Source organism: Myotis daubentonii, chromosome 4, assembly GCF_963259705.1.
Source record: "Myotis daubentonii chromosome 4, mMyoDau2.1, whole genome shotgun sequence".
Lineage (NCBI taxonomy): Eukaryota > Metazoa > Chordata > Mammalia > Chiroptera > Vespertilionidae > Myotis > Myotis daubentonii.
This window is the reverse complement of record NC_081843.1, coordinates 65816350-65832961: the sequence shown is the minus strand read 5'-3', so window position 1 is coordinate 65832961 and position 16612 is coordinate 65816350. Positions and strand designations below refer to the sequence as shown.

At 36.0% G+C, this 16612-nt stretch overlaps 1 protein-coding gene across 1 annotated transcript in view; it reads left to right on the top strand.

The window, feature by feature from the left end:
• The window catches only part of ADGRV1 (adhesion G protein-coupled receptor V1), a 444163-nt gene that overhangs the window by 87195 nt on the left and 340356 nt on the right, over positions 1-16612 (top strand). The window contains exons 40-50 of the mRNA XM_059695089.1: positions 819-897; positions 1002-1140; positions 1733-1874; positions 2879-3141; positions 5925-6100; positions 7131-7255; positions 8021-8178; positions 8275-8421; positions 8762-8869; positions 10993-11257; positions 12142-12261. Of these exons, the coding sequence (XP_059551072.1) occupies positions 819-897; positions 1002-1140; positions 1733-1874; positions 2879-3141; positions 5925-6100; positions 7131-7255; positions 8021-8178; positions 8275-8421; positions 8762-8869; positions 10993-11257; positions 12142-12261 (1722 nt within the window). The remainder of the gene's footprint in view (positions 1-818; positions 898-1001; positions 1141-1732; positions 1875-2878; positions 3142-5924; positions 6101-7130; positions 7256-8020; positions 8179-8274; positions 8422-8761; positions 8870-10992; positions 11258-12141; positions 12262-16612) is intronic.

The following is a 16612-nucleotide window of genomic DNA, read 5'->3' as shown; positions in this document are numbered from 1 at the left end:
CTTTATTCCCTGTTATCTTCCCATTGTACAGATGAAGGAGCTGAGGCTAGAGAAGCTAAGTAACATGCCCAAAGTCACACAGCTAGGAAATAGTGGAGCTGGGATTCTGCTGTGCAGCCTCTAGTCTGATGGGCACAGATCCTGATTTATATTATTTGTTCAACAATGCACTCTCTTCACTCAGAGAGAATTACTCTCCATACCCTTCCCCTACCCGGTCAGCGGCCAACACTACCCCAGATTAAAATAGTACCTCTGGAATTTAAAAGGTATAGGGCAAACATATTTAAAAAACAAAACTAAACGGTAAAAGGATTAGTTATTAGTATTTCAAAACTGAATAATGGATATTGGTAACATACTGACTGGGTGGACAGAATACGAAATAAAAAGGGATAAGAGAAGTTTACTTCAATGTTAGTCTCTCTTTATTTCTCCTAATCTTTATCCTTCCCATCTGTCTCAGCTTCTGTTTGTATCCACCTCTCTGTCTCTCTTTTCCCCTCATATATTTTTCTCTGCAGTACTCCCTGCCTCTCTCTCCCCATTTCTTTCTCTTTTTTCTTTATACTCCTTCCAACTCTTCTCAGCTAATTAAATTTCAATAAGTCAATGCCTCCTGCTAGCAGTTTTCTTATTCAGATGTTATAAGCATTAATGTCTTTATTTTCTTAAACATCTTTTGAATAATTTTGCCAGTGCCTCTAAATTAGGAATTAATGTAGTCTCGAAGAGACTATCATTAAATTCTATATAAAATAGTTCTTTTAAAATAATTTATATTTATATTAAAGTGCATTTTTTTTTCTTTTTTTCAGATCCAGAGGGCTTGACTGCACAAATTATTATTGATGCCAACGATGGTGCTCGAGGCAAAATCGAATGGCAGTATAGCAGGTAAGCCCAAGGCCACATGGGAGTCCTTTTCTGAGGTCCATATTCTTTACTATTTATACAATAAAAGGTTATAAGGAAAAATGCTTGTATTCTTTTTATTACAGGTTTGAAATTAATGAAACCCAAGGACGTTTAACACTGATAGCCCAGAGGAGTGAGGGGGCTCTTGGCCATGTTTCCTTGTTCGTGTATGCCCAGAATTTGGAAGCACAGCTGGGGCTGGATTACAGCTTTACCCCAATGGTAAATTCCTTAAGAATGATAATGATTTAGGTCCTCTATAAATAAATTAATATAACATAATAAACTATGACATATTTCCACTGTAAATTAGGGCAGAAGACTTCCACATAGTGGAATAGCTCTCTTCACTGTTTTACTGTAGCACATAAGTTGTATTTTCAATACTATTCTAAAGATTAATCTGTATTTTATTAATGCATTATTTTATTGCAATATTTAATACTGAAGGGTTATCATGTTATAGAATTTATATCACTTGGTGACCTCAGACTGTTTCTTATGCTTCTTGAAAATTTAACTCTTGTATTTCACTGTTTTAATTTACTTTGAAACACATTTAGTGTTTTAAAATACATTTTACTTTGTCTCTTTATGCCTTTTATTTCTTAACCGAATGCTTACTTCCTTCTATTATTCCATAGATTTTACTTTCCAAACTTAATATTGTCAATTTAAATTATTAAAAAATAAGCAAAAAGGAAAAATCCCTGTCAAATCATTTATTTCACTTTCACAAATATTGTATTTCTATTCTGTAAAAATGCAGAGTGTATTTAAATATTATACTGTCTACTTTTACTTTCTTGACCAGATTCTTCACTTTGCTCATGGAGAACGGTATAAAAATGTTGACATCATGATTCTTGATGATGATATTCCAGAAGGAGATGAAAAATTTCAGCTGATTTTAACAAATCCTTCTCCTGGACTAGAACTGGGAGGAAATACAATAGGTAATTGATAATTTCTTATACCCAGCTCCCTCTTCCTCATACTCTTTTCCTAATATGGAGCCAGATGTAAAGGGATTAGTCTTGATGGTTTTTTATGTTTACAATACAAAATATTTTAAGTTAATCATTTTGGAATTCCTGTGTCAGTGTAACAGTGCTTCTAGTGTGTGTGTGTGTGTGTGTGTGTGTGTGTGTGTGTAAAACGAAAAAGTAGGTTGCTAACAAGATAATATTAAGTCATTTCCCTAGTTATTATAGGTTTTATTTAATTTATAAATGTCTTTCCTTTGAATTTGGAATTGGCATTGGTTTCCTTTTTAGCAGTAGAAGGAATGCCAAGGTAGCTGTTTTAGTGTCATCTAATTGCAGTAGTATCTACACATAGAGTTGAAATGACTGCCAATAAGAGCCATACTTCTTTGGTTGGAACAGCTTAATATTGTTACCAAAAATCATCCTGGTTCACTGCTCGTTAGCTATCATGCTGAGTGCTTTGAGAAGGTAGAAAGGAGAAAAATGAGGAAACCTCATGGACACAGAACGGATTGAAAGGGCTCTAAAACAGGGACAGTTCTGACTCTGCTTTTCCATTACTTTGACACCTGTAGCCTGGCTGGTCACTCCAGGGCAGTGAAGACAGGCATCCTCGTCTTGTTTCTGTTTTTAGTGGCAATGCTAATTGTTCAACATGAAGTTTGTTTTTTTTTTTGCTGTTGGCTTCTCAGAGGTATCACTTCATCAGGTTGGGGAAACTGTCTTTTATTCCGAGCTTACTGAGTATTTTTATGTCATACGTGAATATAAATTTTAATAATGCTTTTAAAAATTCCTTTGCTTCTTGACAAAGGGATTTCTTAACATAAGGATGTGGGGGAATTTTCCCCTTCTTTTTAAGGTGATCCAGACAAGAATTAGCCTACTTTACAATGAAGTACCAACACACTTCCCAGCACTTACAAGCCATTCTAGTTTCATTTATTACTTCAACATTTTTATTTTGACAGCCTTAATCACTGTCCTTGCTAATGATGATGGCCCTGGAGTTCTGTCATTTAACAACAGTGAGCACTTTTTTCTGAGAGAACCAGCAGCTCTCTATGTACAAGAGAGTGTTGCAGTATTATACATTGTTCGGGAACCTGCACAAGGACTGTTTGGAACCGTGACAGTTCAGTTCATTGTGACTGAAGTGGATTCTTCAGTGGAGTCTAAAGATCTGACTCCTTCCAAAGGCTATATTGTTTTAGAAGAAGGTGTTCGATTCAAGGTACAGTATGAGCCTGCACTGACAGTGAATAATCATCTTTTAAATTCACAAAATAATATTTCCTTAGAAGAGCACCCTAGGTCCTAGAAAGATAAAAGTATTTCCAGCATAGATATTAGGAAAAGACATGGTTAGATGACTGTGTGAAAGTGCCATGTGCTATATAGTTTATAGAGAGCGCAACTGGAAAAATTTGCTCTGTGAATTAGGCAGTGGAATGTGCAAGTAAAAAAGAAAATATGTGTATTGCTATTTTAAAATTCAAGCATATTCAAATGGAACACTTCAATATATATGTCTATAAACCATAAGCTAAAAAAAACTCTAAACCATTCTTTGCAGTCATGAAGCCTCAGCACAATCATTCCTTCCTGTCAAGTTTTCATTAAGTAAAATATAACTGCTTACTTCAGACTGCTTGTTTCAGAAGCAGGTGTCCTATGTGAATGGGAATAGCTCAGTGGAGAAAAAATACTGGATTTGGATTACTTACAAATGTGATTTAAACCAGCAGAAGTTTATCTCCAGAAACCTCTTTTCCTATATATTAATAATTTTGTTTTTAAACTTTATTTTTAAAACATAGTTTAAATTTAGAGTAGCTAATTCCACTATTTTAACATATTTTAAGCTCACTATATAGTAAAGTCTAATAATTCTAAAATAATATATTTATCCTAGTTCATCTAAAAGCAGTCCATCCAATAATTAAAAAGTTTTATTGATGAACAGTTTATGTAAACTGAATACATTTTTAATGCATATTCATTTGCATATTTAATTTTTTACATTCTTTGAAATTTAGGACCTTTTAAATTTTGTTTCAAGGACAGTTATGTCTTCATATAGATATTAAAGAATTCAAATTTGAAGTATTTTATGAATTTGCCATTGCTTTAGATTCACATGCTATTTAAAAAATGTTTTAAATTAAATTTAAAAATATATATTTTTTAAAATATATTTTATTGATTTTTTACAGAGAGGAAGGGAGAGAGATAGAGAGTTAGAAACATTGATGAGAGAGAAACATCGATCAGCTGCCTCCTGCACATCTCCCACCGGGGATGTGCCCACAACCCAGGTACATGCCCTTGACCGGAATCGAACCTGGGACCTTCCAGTCCGCAGGCCGACGCTCTATCCACTGAGCCAAACCGGTTTTGGCGAATTTAAAAATATTTTTAATTATCTTGTGTTCTTTTCTTTTTTAAAGAAATATTTTAATTGATTTCAGAGGAAGGGAGATGGAGAGCAAGAGAGAAACATTAATGATGTTTCATTGATTGACTACCTCCTGCATGCCCCCTAATGGGGATCAAGCCCGCAACCCAGGCATGTGCTCTGACCTGGAAACCAACTGGGGACCCCTTGGTTAATAGGTCGATGCTCAACCACTGAGCCATACCAGGCCAGCTTGTGGTGTTTTCTTAAAAAACTTTTTTTACAGTATGTTTGAAGACCTTACTGTTCATTAGGCAAATTAAATGTTAGAGAAATTGGAATAAATTTTTCTTTCACACACATGATGGTTTTTCCTCCAACATGTTTTTGATTTTGAGATATAAAATATAAAATACACAAATCTTTTTTAAAAATATATTTTATTGATTTTTTACAGAGAGGAAGGGAGAGGAATAGAGAGCTAGAAACATCGATGAGAGAGAAACATCAATCAGCTGCCTCCTACACACCTCCCCCTGGGGATGTGCCCACAACCCAGGTACATGCCCTTGACCGGAATCGAACCTGGGACCCTTCAGTCCGCAGGCCGATGCTCTATTCACTGAGCCAAACCGGTCAGGGCAAATACACAAATCTTAAGGGAATGTCTCAGTGACTTTAAAAATATGTATGCACCCATGTAACCACCACTCAAATTAAGATATTGAACATTACCATCACTGGAAAGTTTCTTGCTCTCCCCAGAGGAAACTACTTTCCAAATTCTATCATTAAAGACTCATTCTAGCCTAGCCAGAATGGCTCAGTGGTTGAGCGTTGACCTATGAACCAGGAGGTCATGGTTTGATTCCAGATCAGGGCATATGCCCGGGTTGTGGGGTGTTCAGGAGCCAGCCAATCAATGATCCTCTCTCATCATTGATGTTTTTATCCCTCTTCTTCTCCCTTCCTCTCTGAAATCAAATTAATATTTTTTTTAAAAGGCTCATTTTACTGGTTTTTGAACTTCATATAAGTAGAATCATAGAGTATGTAATATTTTGTGTCTCGCTTCTTTTGCGCAGTGTAATTTTTGAGATCTGTATGGTTGCACACATCAGTAGTTGTGTTTTTTATTTATTATTATTATTATTATTTTTTGCTGAGAAGCATTTAATAAAATAGATCACTTTTTGTTTATGTATTCTCCTGTTGATGAACATTTGTGTATGTGTTTTAAATTAAAGCCTACAATGGTTATAAAGTTTTAATAGCGAATCCTAGACTAGAATGAGACTAACACAGTTGTATAGCTAGAGCAGGATAAAGAGTTAGCAAAAATGAATATATAAATTTAATTTTAATCTTAATGTTATTTTTAAGTGCCATAAGTATTTATCTTTAGACACTTCAGTGCCCTACATAACAGTGTTGAAAATCTTGAAGTTAGTAAATGGAAAGAGTTGTAACTATCACATTATGGGGATCAATATTAGAATTTAAGAAAAGGTAATGTTTCCAAAACATATTATTTTATTCTCAAAAATGTTTAACAGATTTCTCTGTCTGTTGTAGAAAGACTGTATTTTAGTAACTTTATCTTTTGATTTTGTTTTCAGGCCCTACACATATCTGCCATATTAGACACGGAACCAGAAATGGATGAGCATTTTGTTTGTACCTTGTTTAATCCGACTGGAGGTGCTAGACTAGGGGCACGTGTTCGAACCCTGATAACAGTTTTGCAAAACCAGGCCCCTTTGGGGCTATTCAGTATCTCTGCAGTTGCAAATAGGTATAGTTTATTCAAGAGGAAATTGCCGCTTCTGAAGCTAAGTAGGAAATATTTTTTAAGAAATGTTTTTATTGATTTTAGAGAGAAAGGAAGGGAGAGGGAGAGAGAGAGAGAAACATCAATGATGAGAGAGAATCATTATTTGGCTGCATCCCGCAGGCCCCCTGCTGGGGACCAAGCCTGAGTCCTGGGCATATGCCCTGACCAGGAATCAAACTGTGACCTGCTGGTTCATGGGTCAGTGCTAACCACTGAGCAACACCACCTGGGCAGGATATATTTTTTAGACATAGAGAAAATGCAGAAGGAAATTGAGCTCTGACTATCTTAAAAGGGATTTTTAAAATGTGCTCTAACAGATAGATTCAGAGAGGCCATATGCCCTCTCATAACAGGAACTGTCAGAAACCTAATCATGTCCTCCATAAAGATGTTGTTAGAATTCTTATTTTCCCAAAGTTTACACTTTCAGGTAATGGCTTGCACTGTTTGTTTGTTTTTCCAATAATAATAAAAAGTGAGAAATAATAGAGATTATATTTAGTTACTCAGACTAAATAAATTACTCTTCAAAGATACATTAACTTGATTATAGTTTAAAATTCCCTCTGTAGGCTGAAGATGTTTATTTCTATATTTTAGAAATACTTCAATAGATCTTGTTTCACTGATACACTAGATCAGGGAATTTCTGACTTATTTTTTCTCTGTCACATGTTTTTGTTTTATGTGAGAAATAACCAAGTTTTATTTATTTTTTAGAATATGCAGCATGAAGTTACTGGCTATCAGTATTTTGTTATGATTCTAGTATCAGAGTATTACATTTGTGCTTTTAAAAAATCTTCATAAATGAATATTTTTGAGCTGTAGAGTCTATTCTTCCTGCTGTATAAAATTTGTGGATAGAACTCACCATGGCTAGTGTAAATTTAAAAATGTATTAAATATATTATAGCATTGTGATATATATTTTAATATGCAGAAATTATGCTTTTTCTGCTTTCCATAATCCATTTGTTTTCTTTAGAGCCACCTCTATAAAGATCGAAGAAGCCAACAGGACTGTATATTTAAATGTGTCACGTACTAATGGCGTTGATTTAGCTGTGAGTGTGGAGTGGGAGACAATATCTGAAACAGCCTTTGGCATGAGTATGTTTCATTTCTTATGAAAACAAAATTCTATAATCAAGAAAGATTGCATGTATAAAATTTACATATCCCCTCATGAATTGTATATTGTGGATCTGTTGAAAACGGAGAAAAGATATATAATTCTTTTATTGCGCCCACAGATATTTATTGAAGGCCTATTATATGCCAGGAATAGGGCTAAACTCACAGAGCTTAGAATTTAAATGGGTGACAGAAATATAACAAGTGAAAATCAGTGTGTAGTTTAAACTGTAATAAATGTTTTAAAGGGGAAGTTCTTAGTGTTGTGAGAACGTAAATGAATGCTTCTCAGGCATATCAAAATTTGAACTAAGAAAAAATGCTAGGTAGAGATTCTACTTGGAGGAACATGGGGGGGGACAGTGGGAAATGAATGAGGCAGACCTCTAGAGTCATTAAAAAAAAGAACGTAAATGAAAAACTTTAGAATGGACATTGAGTTTAGAAATAAGGGGAATGTTGAGTTTGAAGAGTTAGACAACACTAGATCATTTAAGAGGTTGAAGAACATGTTACGGGCGTTTGTTTTAATCCTAGGATTAATGGAAAGCCTTTGAGTGCTTTAAGCATTGGGGAGGGTTACTAGGCATGTATAGCATAAGGTGGCATGATCGCATTTGCTCTTTGAAGATATCCCCAGTGCCATATAAAGAATGGGCTTCACTGTTTGAATAATAAACTCAGAATTGATAAAGTTTGGGAGGGATTATACACTTGTAAATTATGATATATGTTTTTCAGGGGGAATGCATATTGTGTTTTCCATCTTTCAAAGTTTTTTCGATGCCTCGGCTTCTGGCTGGTGTTTCTTTACTTTGGAAGATTCAATATATGGTGTAATGTTAAGAAAGGTGTCTTCTACTGTTTACCGATGGCAAGGGGTTTTTATTCCACTTGAGGTAAGCATCGCTTATTTTACAGTAGACAAAATAAGAAGTGCATGTAAATGTTGGCTACGTTGTGAATTACAGATATTCTTATGCCTTATATCCTAGGATTTAAATATAGGGAATCCTAAAACTTGTGAGGTCTTTCAGATTGGACTTTCGCCCTACTTTGTGATTACTCATGAAGAAAGACATGAAGAAAAGCCTTCTGTTAACAGTGTGTATACATTCACATCTGGACTCAAATTATTCCTGGTAAAAGAAACAAACAACAAAAAACTTTACTTTTTTGTAGATTGCTTTATTTAAAAGAAAAATTAGATTTGTAAGCTTGATCTAAATGGAAGTTAATGCATGGTCTGTGGTCATGTGAAAAAGGGCTTTTGGCAAGTTGATACTCATTTGAGCAAGGTGTCTTAATCTAGGGATAGTTTTGTCTTTCTTAAAATGACCTCTAGTTAGGCATATCTAGATATCAGAAGGATTTTCCAATTTTGAACTTCAAATACTGACTCATACAATTACTGTATTCAGATCCTTTTTTAGTTATATTCTACTTTAAATTTTTATTCCTACTGTTCTGTCTTTTTTGCAGGTACAAACAATAATTATTTCAGAAAGTTCTCAAGTAAGATATTTTACTTCAGACAGTCAAGATTATTTAATTGTTGCAAGTCAAAGAAATGATTCTGCATTAACACAGGTTTGATTCTTTTAAAATGAACTTTTTTCTTTTTAATGCTATAATTAAAGCTCATCAAATATGTAGTCTGTAGGATTAATATAAAATAACACCATAATTTGATTGGGGGACAGTAATAAAGTAGAATATACATACTGATTAGTTACAGCTTATTTTTAAAAAATCTTCCAAATTTATTGGTAGCTATCCATCCCTCTGTATTCCAGACGTACATATCTTTCTATTAGCATCTTCACTTAAATATATTTTAAGTATTGTAGATTTAGCATATCCCCAATGAACTTTGGATTTTCTCTGCAAAACTTGTTCAGTGCTTGCTTTCATCTCAGGAAATTGCAACCTCATAAGTTGCAATTGCTCTGGACATGTCCTTGATTACTCCTTTTTAGTGACATCTAATTTATTATTAGGTGTTTTTGTTTATATCTTCCAATAATTGAATATAGACATTTTTTTTCCATTGCTGCTTCTCCTTCCCTAATCCAGGTCCCCATCACTTCTCTCCGACACTATTAGAGTTGCCTCTAGCTGGTTTCCAAACTTCTTCTCTGACCTCCTCAGACCCATTCCAAGTCAAGTGGCTGGGGTAATATTTTATTTTATTAGTTTATATGTTTTATTGATTTCAGAGAGGAAGAGAGAGGGAGAGAAAGATAGAAACATCAATGATGAGAGAGAACCCCCACACTGAGGATTGTGCCCACAACCTGGGCATGTGCCCTGACCGAGATTAGAACCGTGACTTCCTGGTTCAAACCACTGAGTCATGTTGTCTGGGCTGGAGTAATATTTTAAAACATTAATTAATATTGAGTTATTCCTCATTTCAAAACTTTATCGATTTCCAATTATACTCAGCATGCATCTAAGTAAGTAGGATAACCATATCCCCTTATTTGTCCAGCACAGTGTTGGGTTATGCCTGTTGTCCTGATATAATTACTAATATTGTCCCATTTGCTTGCTTAGGGACCCTTGTGATAAATTACATGGTCTCCCTAGCAAAAGACTCCTTACCTATCTAGTCTAACTGATACTCAGTTCCCTAGAACTATCAGCTTCCTTCCAGTTAGACCTGTTTTAATTCAGATAATGACAAACTTTTCCTGCCTTGGAAATTTTGTCATTCTCTCTACCTTTATTTTCCTTATACACTCATAGTTCTCCATCACATCATTTCAATTGTTATCTTTAGCACTTGTAGCAATTTTATAATCATGCATCTATTTTATTTTTTAAAAAAATATATTTTATTGATCTTTTACAGAGAGGAAGGGAGAAGGATAGAGAGTTAGAAACATCGATGAGAGAGAAACATTGATCAGCTGCCTCCCACACACCCCCGACTGGGGATGTGCCCGCAACCAAGATACATGCCCTTGTCCGGAATCGAACCTGAGACCCTTCAGTCCGCAGGCCGACGCTCTATCCACTAAGCCAAACCGGTTAGGGCTCATGCATCTATTTAAATATTGATATGTTTTTTTGCCTTTGACTAATACTTAATATCCATTAAGGGAGATATGACTTTATTCATAAATCCTAGAATAATGCTTGGCTCATATAAGGTTCCCAATTGTTGACTCAATAAATATAATTCTTTCTGAAATTGACTAGGTTGTATATTTGGGATTGTCTTTTAATTTTAAATGTATTAATACTCACCCTGAAACCTTGTATGCATTGCTACTTTTAGTACTAAAAAGTTTAGGTGTTTCTCTTGCTTGAGAGAAGGCTATGAATGATATTACAGTATTAGAAAGTTTCTAATCTAGTTCTAAATTTTTTATATTTAAATGAATTCTCTTTTATATTTGGCATTCCTCTTTTCTTGCTATCACTGACTCCTACCCAGATGTGTATTTAAAACTGAATTATTTTTAAATATCTTTGCTTTAAAATTCATTCTACCTGTATGTCCTCTGTCTCTCTCTTCTCTCATACTCGCACACACATACAGAAAAAAGGGGAGAAAGCTTCAGTTTTGCTACTTTCTCATGTATGAAAATATCCTCTCAACTAAATAAAAGGCTCTAGGAGAATAAACATATGACACTGGTTAAATTATTATAAGTGCTCAATTCCTCATCACGAAGGATTCTGTATTTGAACATTCCATGCAGGTCTTCCGGTGGAATGGAAGAAGCTTCGTGTTGCATCAGACACTCCCTGTCCGAGGTGTGCTGGCCATGGCCTTGTTCACCAGAGGAGGCTCTGTGTTCTTAGCTATTTCCCAGGCTCATGCCAGGCTCAATGCCGTTTTACTGAGATGGTCTGGAAATGAGTTTATTAACTTTCAAGAAGTGCCGATCAGTGGGACAACACATGTCGAGGCCTTGATTTCAGGAGATGATATTTACTTAATTTTTGCCAAATCTGTCTCTCTAGGTAAGAAGATATAATGTTTGTAATGCATACAGAGTTATCAAAATTAGTATTCATATAGTACAGTGGTCAGCAAACTGCGGCCCCTTGAGTGTGGCTCTTCCACAAAATACCACGTGCGGGCGCGCACGTACAGTGTGATTGAAACTTCGTGGCCACACTCAAGGGGCCAAAGAGCCGCATGTGGTTCGCGAGCCATAGTTTGCCAACCACTGATACAGTATGTTCATATGAAAATGCTCTCAATAATTTTTTAGCTAAGTCATAGAATGTTTCTTGATGGATAAATATTGGCTGTCAGCTACAAATAGATTTTGGGGAAAAAATTATTTTGTCCTTAATCTTTAGGGGTTCTGAACCACTACTTTAAAAATATTAAAATCAAATTGGGGAATGAGTGGGTAACATGGAAAGATCTATGAAAAACTCTATGAAGAAATTATACTTATAGCATAAGTAGATAACTTTTTATATGACTATACTTGGGGTGCCATGGATAATTTATAGTAGTAATAAATGGTGCTTAGCAACTTTTGATAAAACTTTAAAAATATTTATTGAATATGAATATGCTTTCTTCTGCTTAGTGGAGCTTTCATAAATAAAATTCCAACACTCCTAAAAAATAAAACATTTGTTGCTTTTTTTTAAATATCGGGTCATGATTAGTGGCTAACTATCTATATACTTCATGTGATAAATGCAAAAAGACTTTAAATGTTTCCTAATAAGTTGTATTTCTGTTTAACTGAATGAATTCTGAGGACTCTCCTATAAAATTTGTTTTTTTTTATTAGACTTAATGTTTTTATTATAGTTTTCCTGTGTAATTGTCATTTTTTACTGAAACGTTTGCCTTCAGATTTGACTTATATTTATTATTGTAGGAGATCAGAGTTCAATTGATATTTTCATCTGGGAGCCAGGACAGTCTCCTTTTAGATATTTTCAGTCCCTGGATTTTGCTGCTAATAGGATCCACTCCTTCACACCAGCTTCAGGAATAGGTAAGGGATTTTCAACTGCTGGCTAATCCTGAGGGCAGTGGGAAAGCCAGAATGATTTTAATCTCACCAAATTAGAGGTAGTGTTACATTGCCAGACACTGGGTATTTTACTAAGGATGTAAAATCAAGATCTTGACAATAATATTTCCAGAAATCCTAGAATTTTCAAATGACTGATGATACTCTTAAAATAGGGATTGTGTTTGGTTGGTGAAGCAAGAAAAATAGTAAGATAATAATAATTCAAGGTAGAACCCCAATCGCATTTGCTCTGTGAGTGGTAGAACTGGAGGGGTTAAGGGAGCTTGAGCTCTGCCTGGGTGGATTGGTAGGAAATACTGTGCGGAGAGGGAAAGAGATGAGCAAAAGTGAAAGGCAGGGGGGTCTGTGGCATTGAGAGCACAATGGGCAGACTAGCGTCGTGGGGACAAAGGATTTGCTTCAGAACGGAGTGGTGGTGAGGTTGGAAACACACTTGAGTCCAAACAGGTGGGCCTGGAATGTTAGCCCGGGTTTGAACTGTGTTTCAGATGGTCCAGTGGTTCCCAGATATTTTGGTCTTAGGAACTTTTCACCCTCTTAGAAAATGGAGGCCCTCAGAGCGTTTTTGTTTGTGTGTATATCTATTGATCTTTATTGTATTTGAAATCAAATGGAGAAATTTCAGACAGTTATTTATTAATTCATTTAAGAATGACAGCAATAAACTCGTTACATGTGAACATAAATAACATGCTTTATTTAAAAACAAAACACTGTATTTTCCAAAACAAAATTTTTATAAAAAGAATGGTATTTCTTTTTCGTTTTTGAAACTTTTCATATCTAGTTTAATAGACGATATCTGGATTTCTTTGTCTGCATCTGTATTTAGCCTATTGCAATAATATCAATCATATGTCCTTTGGAAAATCCCACCATTCACTCATGAAAGAATGAGAGTGAAGTAGAAAGACAACATCTTAGTATTATTATGAAAATATAAGGCGTCCCCCAAAATGTAAACACACACTTTGAATAATTATAAAGGCAGTGTTTATTGAAATGCATTTCATCTTCAAAATTGAGCTATCAGCTGTTAAAATGTGTATACATTTTTTGGGACACCTGTAGTTTTGACCTCACAGTCTCTTTAAGGGTCTCAAGACTCTTAAGGATCCCCAGACAGCATCTGAGCATTACTGAGGCAGAGAAATCCTTGCAGGCATTTTAAAGACAAGTGAAGATCAAAGGCGTGTTTCACAACTCCACCGCCCTGTGGTGCACAGAATGTGCGGGAGGCAGTGGTTGGTAACTGCCCAGGCCAGAGCTGACGTAGAAGCCTCTGTGGGTGGTTAGTGAAATGGAGCTGAAATCAGGAGGAAATCAAGTAGGGGTTTAGACATCGGGGACATCAATGCATGGAGGTAGGTGAAACCACAAAAGTTAAAATCTACAAAGTAAATCATGTTGAAAAGAGTAGAGGATTTAGCACAAATACTAGAGTTTATTCTTGCAGGGTTTTTTTTAGGTGCCCGACTTGCTTTCTCTATCAGGCATTGTCACCTTTACTGTTCTCCAGGAATCAGAGGTTTTTTTTTATCTTCCATTTTTTAAATTAAATTTATTGGGGTGACATTGGTTAATACAATTATGTAGGTTTCAAGTTACAATTCTATAATACATCATCTGTATATTGCATTGTGTGTTGACTACCCAGAGTCAACCCTCTTTCCTATATTTGACCGCTTTTACCCTTTGCTACCTCTTTGTAGATTGTTCATTTCATTTGTTTTCATGTGTCCTACACCCCACTTCTCAGCTCTGTGTCCCCAGGTTTTCTCAGACCCTGGCACCTCCCATCTGGGACATTACTTTGTTTTCTGGCCTTCATGCCAGGTTCACTCTGTTTTTGGTGTCTACCTCTGTTCTGCTCATCCTCTCCTTGAATAACTTCTCTACATTGTCAGCTTCTGACAGGCCTTCACTCTGTGATGTTGCTGTGATAAACAACTTGATCGATGTACTCATCATTCACTCAACAGCTGATTCACTGAATAAATGATGGATCTTTCTTCATGGACTTGTGTAGTTTTGTCGACTGGTTCTTTAATTTTGTACCTTTATCATTTTTGCTTCTCTATACTTCAAGTTTTCAAGTGGACTAACTTCATCTACTTGATCACTTATTATACTTCAAAATAGTTGCCTAATGAATGTTTTTTAAGGATGAGGAATGCTGCCTGAATGGGCCATTAATTGAAGTTATAGAATTCTCTTTAAAGACTTAAAAAAAAAATAGAATAGGCACGTTTCTAAAAGAATTTGTGAAAAAAATCTGCCAGAGGCTTGTTAAAAGACCCATTGTGAGGTTTCTTTATTCTTTTGTTTCTGTGACTTGAGGTTGTAGAAGTATGAAAAGATTATAGGTAATTATTTAGAATGGCTTATTATAGATCCCTTGAAAGCTGAAATTATGCATTAAATAATATTCAAGGATTTTATTATTTTGAATGTGTCAAATATTTTATTAAAAGCATTAGATTGGAGCCATGACTATGAGGATTACATATTTATTCTGGTTAATGACCTGACAGAGATTATTGGGTGGTGACTGAATTCTTTAAATTGAAGAAGAATAATGGATATAACAAAGGCTGCAAGGACATATAAATGTATCTCCCATTTCTCTCTTCTCTCCTTTATTATTTAATAGATATTTTTACTGCCAATTATGTGCCAAGCACAGTGGTAGACCCCGAGAAAACACTGGTAAGCAGAATCAGATATCACCTCTGCCCTGAAGAAGTTTAACAGGTAATAGGGAAGAGATACATGTAAAATCACACAAATACGTTTCTGGCTACATACAGATAACTGCTATGAAAGAAAAAAGAACTCCCACAACACAAAATGGAGAGGCCTTGACCTGGTCTAAGGGATGCCCCGAGAGTTTTCTTACATAATTAGGTGTTAATGAGGCCGAGTTAAGCATAGGGTGGGCTCTAGGTTGAGGGAACAACATGTGCAGAGGTCAGATGGTAGCAGTGAGCATGAGCTTTTAAAGGACCAGGGAGAGGTCAAAGTGGCAGTGAGGGGAGAGTCATATAGATTGTAACTGAAGATGTAATCAGACCAGAGAGGGATTTAAAGGATTATTGTCTTTATCCTAAAAGTAACTGGGTGTCTTTTATGAGAGGGTAATGAGGAGATGGAGAAAGAGGGGGGCAGGGAGAGAGAAACAGAGACTGTGTGTGTACATGAGAGAGAGAGAGAGAGAGAGAGAGAGAGAGCGCCCATGTCATGGGGAGAAAAGCTTAGAGGCTGGTAAGAGATGTCTTGAAGACAGTCTGGAGGCTCATGGCATGTTTCAGACTGAAGATGTTGCATGGTGGAGTTTGGAAAGTGGTGGGTGATGCAGGTGGAAAATTAGACAAGCAGATTCATTCAGAAGGTGTTTCACAAGTAAAATCCACAGGAATTGATGGTAGATTAGATATGGGGGTATGTGATAGGGAGGATGTCAAGAATGAGTCTAATTTTTACATAGGTGGTAGTCCTATAACCATTATGGTGATCACTGGGAGGAAGTCCAGGCACTTAGAGACAGAGATAATGAGTTTCATTGGAATCCATTGAGATGCCTTTGAGTCATTCATCTGCAGATATTGAAGAAGTATTGCTGGTCAGAGCTTAGAAGAGAGTCCTAGACTGCAGATATTGGATGTTCTACATGCAGCGAAGGAAGATGTAGAAAGAGACTATGTAGTGTGAGAGGAGGGATCCTCGAACCAAGCCTTGCTGAATTCCACTTTTTCAAGGGGAGGTGAAGGAGACCGTGTGGACAAAAGATTCAGGAAATATGGGAATCTATAGCTAACACTTACTGAATGTTATGTCCCAGGTCCTGTTGCAGTCCTTCAGTTTATTATATCATTCATCCTCTAAGCTCTGTGTGTTGCTGGAAAGACACTCAGACCCTTCTCTTTAGTCGTCCAATACTCTCAGCTTCATCAAAACTATTACATTTGAAAATCATTTGGAAAGCAGCTATGCTCACCACTATACCACCAACGCAACCTTGAAAATCATTTGGATTAAGCTCATTACTCTCTTCATTCCTGTTCAGTTACCATAAGAAGTGCAGGCCCCTGTGAATGAGATTCTCATTCCCATGTGTTCTGCTCATGCTCTAGACCAGTGGTCACCAACCTTTTGGACCTCACGGACCACCAGTGGTCCACCGCTGCTCTAGCCCATCTGAGCCCAGAGTTCTAGTCCAGATGCTCACATCTCATTTCCCCAACCCTCCAAATCCTTCACAGTGCCCTGTGAAACACATGCACTGTATCTCAAACTGTTCTCAGGATAT